Source organism: Marmota marmota, unplaced genomic scaffold (assembly GCF_001458135.2).
Source record: "Marmota marmota marmota unplaced genomic scaffold, marMar, whole genome shotgun sequence".
NCBI classification, from domain to species: Eukaryota; Metazoa; Chordata; class Mammalia; order Rodentia; family Sciuridae; genus Marmota; species Marmota marmota.
The window spans coordinates 35,834,269-35,848,187 of NW_025999853.1; the positions used below are offsets into that span (position 1 = coordinate 35,834,269).

Below are 13,919 nucleotides of genomic sequence, written 5' to 3' on the forward strand. Positions count from 1 at the left end.
TGAGACAGGAGAATTGAGAGTTCAAAGCCAGCCTCAGCAAAAGTAAGGTGCTAAGCAACTCAGTGAGACCCTGTCTCTAAATAAAATACAAAATAGGGCTGGGGATGTGGCTCAGTGGTCGAGTGTCCAAGTTCAATCCCTGGTACCAAAAAAAAAAAGATTACTAGTCCATTTTGTTTAACAAGAAATGTGCTTATACTCACATGAAAAATTCCAAACTATACTATACTCAAGTGTTTCTACCATTTCCATTTACATTACAACAAATGAAGGTGTCTACTGACAAAAAGGAAACAATGCATTTATTCCTGTTGATCACAACTGAATACTGAATCAACTACCATTTTGAGGGGAAAAAGTATAAAGTGAACTTGAACTTTGCACGAAGGTTATATCAATCATCCAGATCTGGACAGTATAACTGGAAATCAAGTCAAGAAGGCCAATATGGTATTGGTCTGACTGAAGTGCAAATTTATTTAAAGCATAACCCAAAACAGCTGCCTATAACCGTAGGTTTCAATTTGTTCCCTAGTAAAATGCTCATTGTCAAATAGACATTGTAATGCCCCATACTACTAAAAATGCTTAATGTAGACACATATAGGTTATCAGGTTTATTTTGTGATTATATACTATACTGACCAAAGTGGGCCCAAGAATAAGACTTCATTAATAAGCAAAATGTGAAAATGTGATATACTTGTGTTCTCATCATGTTTTTATAACAACCTTTGCAAAGGGAGAATAAAGAAGACAAACATATTTAAGCGCAGTTTGAAGATAAAAGTGAAGCACAAAGGACACTGATTTATGTTGGGGCCAGTGAGGCAGTAGCAAAGGTGAAACAGAACACAACTTCAAATTTGAAATCAAAATGACCCCAGTCATAAGAAAACTAACCAACAGGTACCCCCCCCAAGGCTGTATCAGTAGGATGGGGTGTTTGGGGAGGAAAACCATACAACTTTAAGACAAAAAGATGGTCTGTGGTGGTTGCCATCAGGTAATGATAATGACAACACTTATTAGTGGTTAATCATGCTAGGCACCATGTAAAACATTTTATTTGTATTCATTTACTCCTCACCATTGAGGTAGGCATTGTCACCACCTACAGATGAGATTATGTGCACAAAACTAAGAGGCTAGCTCTCAAATCCAAGACTGACTCCAAAACCTACACTCTTATCCCAATAGTCTCACCCTTTCTGTATCACATGCATAAACACAGTGGATATTTTCCAATATGAACAATCCAATTTGACTAATTTTTTTGTCATCTGACCTACAGGACAAACTACAATTTTTTGACTTACAGGAGAAATTTTAAGTCTTTTGCAAGAATATAAAGCAACTAATAAATAAAATTTTTAAAAACGAATATAAAACACTTTATGAGGTGGCCTAAGCATCACACTCTACCAGGAAGCAATCTTAAACTTGAGAAAACAAGCATCTAAAACAAGTTACACTATTTGTCCAGAAGTACCATCTGCCAACAAAACTCACATTACCCGTGTTTACACAGATATGAAACTCCTAAATTGTGACCAGAAAACTTCAGGTGATAGACAAATAAGAAAACAAGAAGAAAAATAAGGTATGTAAAACTTCTAAGGATCTGCCATCAAAACTAACTGGTGGGGCTGGGGTTGTAGCCCAGTAGTAGAGCGTTGGCTTAGCATGTGTGAGGTGCTGGATTGGATCCTCAGCACTACATAAAAATAAACAAACAAATAAATAAATAAATAAAAGTATTGTGTCCGAATACAACTAAAAAAAGATATTTAAAAAAAAAGTTGGCTGCATATTTTATTCCTTAAATTCCTTTCCTAAAGAGATGTGCCACTGCAAAACTAAACTCTTACATTCTGTAAGCTATAGTTAATGAAGCCCTTCTCTAGTATGTGATGGGTTTTTTATGTTTTATTTTGAACTTGGGGGCACTCAACCACTAAGCCACATCCCCAGTCGTATTTTGTATTTTATTTAGAGACAGGGTCTCACTGAGTTGCTTAGCACTTCACCATTGCTGAGGTTGGCTTTGAACTCTCAATTCTCCGGCCTCCCAAGCCACTGGGATTACAGGCGTGTGCCACCCACCCATCCTTGGTTTGCAATGTTGATGAAAAAGATTCTTTCCCTATTTTTACCAGTCAAAATAATAAATACAGTGTAAACGCTGATCACTCAGAAGTACTTTTGATGACTCCACCACTGGAGAACAATTTGCTTTTGCAAAGTGAGTCAGCAACACCTATGGAAGAAATCCTAGTTTCTATACAAGCAGACCATCTAACACCTAAGGCAATCTAACAAGAGCCCTGTTCGTTTTTAAGCAGTATACTAAGTCACTGAATCTTATACCTCCAATCTAGACTGGTATTGGAAACACCTATTACTGTCACAGCAAAAGTCTATCTCTGAGGTTAATAATATTTTTAATTAAAAGAGCTGAACCAGATGATCACAGCTAAGCTCACTGGAATTTGTTCTTTTCATTGTTTTTAGAACATAAAAAAAAATGTGAGGAACAACAGTGGTATAACTAAGAGAGGCATTATTTAATAGTTTATGTTCTAGTATCCAAACATTCTAATTTAATCTAAAGAGACTGAACCAGATTAGGTAAATATTCCTGATTACTATAGATCTTTGATTATAATAATTTTCTTAACTTGAGCTCATAATAATTTTCCATGGGCAGAGAGTGATGCTGAGGTTATCAAAAAGAGTAGTAGGAATACATCCAGTATAAACTGTTCACCTTCCCCCAACCTTGGCCTCTGTATAAAGGCAACACATTATTTCTCCCTATGTCAAGATGGGTAGAATACATAGTAGTCTACTTTTAAAAAAAGTGAGGAAAACATTTGTAATTAGAACAATACTCCAAATTCCACAACTGGGCTGAGGATATAGCTCAGCCATAGAACATTTACCTGGCATGCAAGAGGCCCTGAGTTCATCCCCAGTACTGGGAAAAAATCCACACTTAAAATTCCCATGTCATAAGATCTCAAGGAGAGAACAGGCCAAATATAGTTGCATCATTCAAATGGTGGTGCATTCAAGAATCACTCACTACCATGTTTCACTGCATAATCATCACCACCACATTAACATATATTCATAAGTAGTCTGTGTACCCTAATCTTGCACCAAAGATGGTAATATAATAAGTGATTTTTAAATAATACCAGCACGATTGTTTAAAAAAAAGCTTTATGTAAGAGTCGTGCCCCAATTTTTGATTATGCTGTCAAATATATTATATCAAAAGGCTATATTTCCTTACTGTTCAAAAAAGTTGTAGTCTTTTATCACCAAGATTAAAGTTCCTAATATATAAAGAGATGAGGAATCCAGACATATGAAATAATGAAAACAGGGAAGTTCTTAAATGCAAACAGGTTTCCCATAGGTTCAGAACTGAACAGAATTGAAAATATACTTAACAGTTAAAAAAAAAAAAAAAACTATCTGAATTTTAAAAACTTTACATACCAATAATAGAGCACATATTTTGTGTATTATAGGGATGGAGACACAGTATCTTGTGAAAACAGAAATAAACAACCTATCAAAAGTTAGATGAAGAAATTTACCTGAACTATATATTTCAGCAATCTCAACAGTTCAAATTTACATGGTGTCTGCTACCTAGATTTTGTGGACTGATTAAGACTTTAGCACTATACTATATTTTCATTGCCATATTGAAAATGTACTACGTAGAAAAGTTCGCTGTTTAGAGAAACTTATGTTTTAACAAGCAGTTTTATAATGAAACTTGATAAAAGTTCAACTAACTGAATGTATTTAGATTAAAAAATTATCTGAAGTAGATATCATATTACGTAATAGGAAAATAACCAAAAAGTCACTGTCCAGGAAGAACAAGGAGGACATCAAGATGTTCTAAGCAATTTCCTGAATAGCAGGAAATGAAAAGCTGGAGATGCTGAGTTTTTGATCAGTTTACTTTTTTTCCAAATAGGCTTACTCATTATTAACTGATGAAAGATAACACACATGATATTAAAAACTAAAATCTAAGGTTTCTAAAAGTTCATGATTGTCAGTTAATACTCAACTAAGAAAAAAGTTCATTTGGTTCCCTAAGTTTCTGGGGATGGGGGAGCAGCTATCTACTGGACCATTTTACAACTACACAACTTTTACCTTAAAACTATTGACATCAATTATAGTAAGTTGCTTTACTCAGTCAAATAATTAGGTTATCCAAGGCAACACTATGCCCATTTTCATGCTTATGAAAAATGTTTTCACTTATAAGGAGTCACATTTCTTTACCACTTCCACAGCTCAAATGACTATTTCAATAACATAAAAATATGAGATGTACTAAAGTCTATGTTGGATTTTTTTTTTAATTATTCTGACGAAAAACTAGCAGACTATTTCTAAATGTAATGTAACTGAAAACACTAATTCAACTTCAAATTTATTTTAATGATATGTACAGGAGTTAACAAATTACAATTAAAACGGAACAGTTATGTTTATTCCACATAACTTAAAATCATGCAATACTGCATGGTAAAAACAACAGCTTCATTCATATACAAAAAAGTATTATTTTGAGACTCATGATAGTATCTTGAAATTTTTGACATAAGCTTTTTGCAAAAAGCATTTTATAAAAATTTAAAGACCTGATTAATCAGTTAATGCATTGTTAGGAAAGATAATAAACATTATTAGTAAAGTGAGGTTACAAGCAATTAATTTTAAAATTATACCAAGTACAGGATTGAATGTACTCTCACGAAATAAATGTTAAGAAAATAGTTTTGAAAAAGATCTCATATTGAAGCCATGTATTAATTTTGTTGAATCAGGTTATATAAATCAATAGTCAAGTTTATTCAGTTAAAGAAAATATGCCTATCCTTTCTTATACTCATAAATAGTACTTACATTTAGTCTTTATGTACAAGTGAAGAAAAGTTCAATGTAAAAAATATACTGCCAATCCACTTATAATGGTTGAATAGTTTTTTTATCTACACATTAAATTGCATTGATGAAAATGTCCAATTTAAATCACAATCAACCAGCATAAATATTTAAGCTGAGTATTGTTGTAAACAATAGAAAAAAAACAAATTCATTTATTTTTTAAATTTCATCACTGGGTAACAATCTACTTCTCAGCTCAGAATGCTATATAAAGGCTCAACATTTAATTTAATCAAATTCGAAACCCACTAAACTTAAAGAGTAAACAAATTGAATGTTTTTCAAAGTGCATAATTTCCAACTCATCTACTTGTAATATTTATCCAATTCCAGTTCATCAGCAAGAAAATAAAATGTACTTGGCTATAAAAATACTAAGGAATGTTTTTGAAAAGGAAAGGCTATTTGGTAGAAGTAACTACAAAAATAATTAGTTTAAAACTTTGTAAAGCTTTAATGCAAGAACATCAGTACACTTTCTTTCCATAAACCTTAAAGCATGATCAATACCAAGATTTTAAATGTCCACCTTTCAAGTACTTAAAAAGGAGTTGCAACCAAGTGTCTTTAAAAAAAAAAAAAAAAATAGCAAGACAAATGATCATGCAGGTGTTAATCTGCTGACATTTGGGGGCACTGATATGTGTGTTGGACTGTCATCTCTGGCTCCACTAGCAGCAAGGGTGGGCAAGGTGTTACTATGAAACGTAGATGAAGGATGAGTCATGCCAACATTCTCATCTTCACCAGTATCTGAATCTGGTGTTGTAACTTCACTGTTCTGAAGTCCCAGGATCTCACAAACTGCTCGTGGCAATTCCTGCATATGAAAAAAAAAAATCAACAACAAAACCACATTTGCTACTAAGGAAAAATAATCATGAAGTAACACTTATATTAAGACTACTCTGAGTCCAGAATCTGAAGATTTGTTCTGACATTGTAAATGTCATATGTCTTCACACCTTGATTCTCCATTCCAAACAAAATTCTAGCCATTTATTTTTATTTTATGAGTGATTCCCAAGCAGTTTCCAAATTAGTCACTCTCCACTCCATCCAAGCACAACTACAAATATAGTTTTCTAGTATTTAGTATTTATCTCTTTCTCTTTTTTATAATAATATTTTTTATATAATCTCTCTCAGTAAACAATGGAAGAAATATCTAATCGACATGTTTTGAAACAGAACAGCTATCAAATGTTTGAGCTGAACTAAGTATAAGTACATGTACTGAACACAAATTCTTATAAAAATATAAAAGCCAAGCCAAGCTATATCAAATGAACTGGGGTTGTAGCTCAGTGGAAGAGTACTTGCCTAGCACATGTCAGGCACTGGTTTCAATCCTCAGCACCACAAAAAAATAAATTAAATAAAGGTATTGTGGTCCATTCACAACTAAATATATATATTAAAATATACATTGATTTGGTTTTAATTCAGATAATACATCAAATTTACCTTGTTTTTACAAATAATTAAAGAGCTTGGTTGATACAAATGCAATGACAGACTAGTACTCATTTAATTATTTTTTATTAGAATCTTTTTATTTTGGGGCATTACACATTTAATAATAGTTCCTTATTCTGTATTCATTAATTCAATAATGTATCATTGCTTTAATTCTATATCCTCTTTAGCTGTAGTAGAAATATTTTCATTACTTTTTCCACTTGGCCTTATTATTAAATGTTTCCTCTCTGATATAAGTAGCCATTTGTTTTCAATTAAGTGCTATAAATCTATGATACTAAACAAAAAGCTGTTCGGACTGGGGTTATGGCTCAGCCTGGCACGTGCAAGGCCCTGGGTTCAATCCTCAGTACCACGTATAAATAAATAAAATAAAGGTATTGTGTCCAACTACAACTAAAAAGTAAATATTAAAAAAAAAAAAGCTGTTCAATTCTCTGTGCCTTCTCTTATCTTGCTAAAACTGTCACTTATTTTACTTCTAAGAAGAAAAATCTTTCTTGATTCCGTCAAAAAGAGAAAAGAATAAAAGCCTTGCAATCATTTGAAACATTGTATGTGTACCTTGCATTTTACCATCTGTAGAGAAATTGCTTCTGCCTTGCACAGTATATCTTCCACATCAATTTTCATGGACAATTCATTGATATGCTAAAAACACCAATAAAATAAATGATAATCAAAACTGAAACCATTACATTTTACTATAAAAACAACTTATTACCAGTTATATTGCACTGCAAATAAAACTTAAGAAATAGTCACAGACTACAAATACACAGGAAATCCAATATATCTTTCATCAGATTATTTTAAGGTTTAAAGCTAATAAGCTTATGGAACATTAAATCTAGCAGCTGTCTCAAGTCTGCTATCTCAAAGTTAATAAGCAAAAGCATTATTTTTTCAAAAACAAAACTACATAAAAGAGCATTTGTTGCATGTTCCTTTTCTTCCTCATTGGCCAAGTAAAAATTACTGGTCAATATGTATATGGTGAACCATCATTCTCAGAAAACCAGTCAAAGTTTTACCAATAAAATTTAAGTAATTACTCAAGGGATTCAATAACATTGCAAGAATATGTTCTTCATATCAGGAACACCAAATAGAGGAAAAAGCCAAAACAATAAAATCTAGATTAAAGGAATACTACCTTAAGTATTTCATTGAAGCCATAATGTTTTTCCATTATTTGCTGCTTTTCTGATTCCAAAATAGCACAACAGAGAAGAAGATGGAAATTTTTACATGGCAATTCAGTCCATATTACCTATAAAAAAAATAGAAGAATTATTTAGTAAGTCATATCAATTCTAAAATATTTTTCTCACAAATACAATGTTGAACTTGGAAGCAATGAAATTGTCTAGTTGGAACAGCCTACTATTTTTCTAGCTAGTGAATGAGGAAGTGAAGAAGTCTTACAAAGTAACTAATTAACTACAAAGGAACTAGTATCAAGACTAATGTTGGATGTATTCTAAATTTGGATCTGTGGATAACTACCATATGCAAATCATTGAACTTTACCAATATGATAAGTGTTATTAAGAAACCATAGCTGTGGGGTTAAGTTTATGATATACGGGTTAGACGAACTTTCAGTATTTTTCTGAACCTTCAGTTTCTTACTTATTTTTAGTTGTAGATAAATAAGTAAATAGTTATTATGTCTATTTATTTATTTTTATGTGGTGCTGAGAATGGAACCCAGTGCCTCACATGTGCTGAATTTTAAAAAAAGATTTAATTATACAGTATATAGGATGAAAAACATACATAGGTAGCTCTACATTCCAAATTTATAAAGCTTTATATTGTATTATATAATTCAGAGTATCCTCCAGCTATGATAAAAACTAAATCAATTATCCAAAATTTTTACCCAAACATAGAATGTTTGATCAGTAGTTAAACTTTTCCCTGAATATAGGTAATGCCCTCAGATTTTAAGACCTTGTTAATGTACCTAATTGCTGTACCTAATAATACCTTTTCTGGAGAGACAAAAAGGCTCATACAAACAACAGTATTAGTGCATCCCTGAAATATGTTTACTTCTTTCAAAAGAAGTAAATCATTTTCAAACTAATTCCAATTTCCCAAAGTTCAATTACAATAAAATTAACCTCAAAGTTTCGATTAAAAGTTCCAATTTATGGGAGTTCATAACCCACTTGAATCAAAGTGTGAAATATGATATATCAAGAACTATGTAATGTTTTGAACAACCAACAATAAAAAATTTTAAAAAAAGTTCCAATTTATTTGATAAACACAGATTGAGGAGTTATTCTAGCTTTGCGGTAATAAATATTAATTCATCCTTTAAAGAAATTGAGATTCTAGTTTAACAAAACTGATACACATTTAAACATGATTCTATCAAAGAACCTGGAGTTTTACTTCCAATTTCAGAACAGATCTAACAAGTACAAAGCAATGATCCTTCCATTACACACTGCTTTCTCTAATGGTAACTGGAATCAATTTCCAGTTGTAAAAGTCTTAGAGGACACTGGAGTTCCACTGTAAGTTTATTATTCAAATGGATTATTTCCTTGGGAAAATTTTGGTCATCCCTTCATTTGTATAAAGGCAACAATCAGTCATTATACCAATATTGTATTAAAAAGTAGACTGATTTGTTATTAACAGACAGTTGAGAATTAAAGGGGTTTTTTGTTTCTTTTTTTATCAAGATTTGCCAGAGGTGCAAAATGGAATAAAAGGATGTACTCCAAAACTATGATAATGAATTTCCTCTAGAGTGTCAGGAAGGAAAAGGAACTGGGATGGTGAAAAAGACTAACTAGCTTTGATTTTTTTTTTTTCTTGAAAGATTAAGAGAGAAAGGGTTCACTAGTAGTAAACATAAAAAAATATTTATATATATTAAATTTGGAATGTGGAATGTTAGTTATGTTATTCTTGCCATTTTGCTGTAACTTACATTTCTTTTAAAGAGCAAAACACATGCCAGTCCCCTCCTAACACCACAGATCACAAACTAAGCTTAAGTGCCAACTCAACTGACTGGCTCATCAATTTGAATGCTAAACAAACCTATACCAGAATGTGACAGAGGCTCACATAAATTCGAGTATCCCAAAGAAAGAATATAAATAGCAAATGGTCTAGGGAACTATTCTGGTATACCTCTTGGCCTCAAATCTCATAGTAATTGTGATTTTAAGAAAGAAGTTCCAAAAGACCATATATTAGGTTTGAGGTCATTAATTTTTAAGGACAAACTGCAAACTTACAAGAATTTTGGAAGGTAAGTACCTTAAAAATTTCACTTGGGCTATGACAATCCATTTATACTCTACAGAATAAATTGAATCTTTCCATTATAAATATTACACTTGCATAATAATTTCAGAACTTACCTCCCATAATCGAAGAATATCCAGAAAACTAAATTCCCTTTTAAATCTAATTAAAAGCCATCTGAAGCAAAAATACAAGTATCCAGAGTCCTGCGATTCTATACAGAAGAAAAAACACATATATGAATTATTCTTATACTAGTTATGTCAAAACCAAGGGACCTTTCTCAAACTGAAATTTTTCTCTGCATTTTAGGTGACTAGAACCTAAAATATTAAATATTATTTAATTGCCTTCTATCAATTCAAGTAAACAATTCAAATTTAATTCATTTTATGAACAAAATGTTTTAAGATTTATAAAGATAGTTATATTTATAAAGATATTTATAAAGATAGTTTATTATTATACTTTCATTCCTCAGAACTCAAGCAATAGCAATGAGCATTTACATCTTTTAAAGAGTTCTTCACATTTTTTTTTGTATATATCAAAATCGTATTATCCTACAATTTGCCATGTATAGTCTGATTCACTAAACTTACCTAAGTAACTGCAAAATCCACTGTCCAATAACCGTAGTAAGGTACTCAGCTGAATTAACTGGGTCTTCATGCCTTGCATTTGTTCTTCAAAATTTTGATGCTTCAAAAGGAAACAACTGTTACCACACAATTAATATTTTAAAAACATTTTATACTACATAACCACTATAACTAAAGCATGATGTCTAAGGACAAATGTTCGACTTCTATCATGCAAGTATGTTAAAAAATACACAACTAATTCAAAAGCTAAAGCAATACTACAAAGGGAGGGAAGAGAAAAAAATCCTTGGTCTTAAACTAAGGATTATTTTCTCCCCTATTCATTTGATTTAGATAAAAAAGAATTGCAGGAATAGCAGCAGCACACTGACACATTTATTTCTTCACAACATAAAAGGTTTGGTGAAAGGAACATATTTGGGAAATAAACATTTATCAGATTATTTCCATCATTAAGTATTCCTTCAAATTACCACATGAGGAGGATAGTAGAGGATAGGAAAGGTAGCAGAATACAACAGTCACTAATATGCCATTATGTAAAAATGTGAGTGTGTAACTGATGTGATTCTGCAATCTGTATTTGGGGTAAAAATGGGAGTTCATAACCCAATTGAGTCAAATGTATGAAAGATGATATATCATGAGCTTTGTAATGTTTTGAACAACCAATAAAAAAAAATTACCACATGAAATAAAATTAACTTCATTTTAACATATATCTCATTTTTAAAAATTAACTACTTCTTGGGTATGTATACATGCACTGTATGACATTATATGTCAATATATTTGAACATACTAATACTGGTTTCATTTAATTGAAAACTATTATAGTAAGAAGCTAAATACAGTACAATGATGTTAATTTGGGAAGATATATACCTACTATAAGAAGAAGTTTAAAGATTCATGTTTATTCTACAAAAATCTGTTCAATTACCTCAGATTGGGCATTAAGAAAATTTTGGTAAGCTACAAATAAAACAAAAACATGATTCCTTTATCAAGGAACATACTAACTCTAGTGAAAAGAAAATAAACAAGAAAAACACAAAGAAAGCAGACAAGAGCTGTTATGTAATTAGTATCAGTTGTACAGACCTTTATAACAAATGCCTCAGGTTTCTAGAGCACTTGAGAGTAATTAGAACTAAGAAGGTAGGCAAACCAATCAATCAAAAAGATAAGGAAGGCAAATTATATCACCAGATTATTACAATTGATAATTATTCTAAAATAATCCAAAAATATTAATTTTTGGCAAAGGACTAATTTAAAAATTAATTTAACAGTAAAAGATCATTTTAAAACTAATCAATCTTATCAAATATATTATTTGGAAAAGAACTAAGAAAAGTGAGGATTAGTTTTCAAACTACAAACAAGAGACTTGAAATAGACAAAAGTGAAAAATACTAAAAGAAGAAAAAAAAATAAACAAAAAGGGTAGAAGAAAAAAAGAGTACAACTTTCAAATTTCACATTTGTACCCCAGAAGCTCTGAGTTAAATTCTACATTTCAGAAATATTTTAAATGATTATCGATTCAAAGTACTTTATCCCCTTTGAAACAAGTCATTTCAATATCTGACATAAAAGAGCCAGCATCAAATTTATTAATTTTATTTTGAAAAAATACAGTGACCTATGTATATAGTCAGGTCTTCGGATTTCATATGCCTTTATCTACTCATACCTCTTTCTGCCTTTGTTCTAACAGATTGCTTGAGAAGACTTTTCTATTTTATCTGTTAATATTCTCTCTACTACTCTCCTAGATAAACTGCTGACAATAAATTCTTTTTATTTTTTAAACTAACGTGTCTATATAGACATAGTTGAATTCTAATAATCACAGACTTCTGGGAAAACAACAATTGCTAAGAGTGTCAGACTTACAAATAGTTAAAACACGTGGAGAAAAATCAATCACTATGACAAAATCCAAAATGTTCACAAAAGGTTAGGGTATTACTTGGCATGGCTAAACTTTAGCCCAAAACTGATGAAGGAAGAGTTCAAGTACTTCATCTATTTCATCAATATTCTATAATGACTCATGGCTCTTCTGAAGAACATAAGCACTTACTGATATTAAATCCTGGTTATTCCTATACTACAGGCACATATTTTCTACTTTTTATATTAAAAACAACACCAGTATTTCCAAATCTTTTAAAAGGTTATTAAAGAGGGAAAATACAATGGATTAATTTTTTAAGCTCCATCATAGTTGGCTAAATATAAAAATCAGTCATATAATAAGGTTAAATAACTAAATTTTTATTGGTTCATAATAGTTATAAACATTAAGATTAATTTTGACATAATTATAAATGCATGGAATATAATTTGCTCCAATTAAGTCCCCAGTACTTACCCTTCCCCTCCCCACTTTCTTCTACTCTACAGATCTTTCTATTTATTGTTTTTTCAAATTAATATCTTGTAAATATACATAATGGTGAGAATCACTATAGTATATTGGAAAGTTAGGTCAGATTCTTTCCCCTAATTTTCCCTTATTCCACTCCTTCTGCCTCCCTCAATCACCTTCTTCTACTCCCCTGATCTTTCTTTTATTTTGATGGAATTCTCTCCCCATCCTCACCTCCGTCTCCCTTTCCCCTAATCTTACACTAGCTTCTGCGAATCAGAGAAAACATTCAGCCTTTGACTTTCTGAGTCTTAGGATTTCACTTAGCATTATAGTCGCTAGTTCCATTCATTTACCAGCGAATGACATGATTTCATTCTTGTTCATGGCTGAGCATTATTGCATTGTGTATGTATACCACGTTTTCTTTATCCATTCATCTGTTGAAGGGCACCTAGGTTGGTTCCATAGTCTGGCTATTGTGAACTGTCCACTATAAACACTGATGTTGCTGCATCCCTACAGTATGCCGATTTTAGATCCTTGGTATATACACTGAGGAGCAGAATAGCTGGGTCAAATGGTGGTTCCATTCCTAATTTTTAGAGGAATCTCCATACTGCTTTCCAGAGTGGTTACGCTAATTTACAGTCCCACCAACAATGTATGCATGTACCTTTTCTCCCATAGTCTTGCCAACATTTTTAGTTACAAAACTAAATTTTTCAAAATGAGTTTCATTTAAGGAAAAAATCCCTGCTCTTACCATTTGGTCCATGTAAGAGGCAAAGCACCAAAAGGCATCCACTTCATTTTCCATCACATACAAAAGAGGAGAAAGTAAGTCACTCATTCCTTGCACATAGCCTAAGAAGAAGAAAATAATATTATCTCTGAAAACCTATGCTTTATGTAACTGTGTGTGAGCGCATGTGCATGTGTGCGCGCGCATGCACTTCACCACCATTTCACTGAAAATTATGTATTGCCTTTGGATGAAAAAAGTGGCAGGTATTTCTTTTCATGAAAAAACGAAAATAAACAGGGGGCTGGAGATACAGCTCAGTTGGTAAGGTGCACAAGGCCCTGGGTTCAACCCCGAGAGCGCGCGTGCAAGCACACACAAACACACAACGAGAGAGAGAGAGAGAGAGAGAGAGAGAGAGAGAGAGAGAGAGAGAGAG

The 13,919-nt window shown here is 31.9% G+C and overlaps 1 protein-coding gene across 4 annotated transcripts in view; it reads right to left on the bottom strand.

The window, feature by feature from the left end:
* Positions 1-4,458: 4,458 nt before the first annotated feature.
* The window catches only part of Tbc1d15 (TBC1 domain family member 15), a 61,912-nt gene continuing 52,451 nt past the window's right edge, over positions 4,459-13,919 (bottom strand). For all 4 annotated transcript variants that reach the window (XM_048804994.1, XM_048805000.1, XM_015482995.2 and 1 more), the window contains 6 exons: positions 13,502-13,602; positions 10,353-10,452; positions 9,867-9,964; positions 7,628-7,744; positions 7,036-7,122; positions 4,459-5,809 (listed from right to left, as the gene is read on the bottom strand). In XM_048804994.1, coding sequence (XP_048660951.1) covers positions 5,591-5,809; positions 7,036-7,122; positions 7,628-7,744; positions 9,867-9,964; positions 10,353-10,452; positions 13,502-13,602 — 722 coding nt within the window. In that variant the 3' untranslated portion in view covers positions 4,459-5,590. The remainder of the gene's footprint in view (positions 5,810-7,035; positions 7,123-7,627; positions 7,745-9,866; positions 9,965-10,352; positions 10,453-13,501; positions 13,603-13,919) is intronic.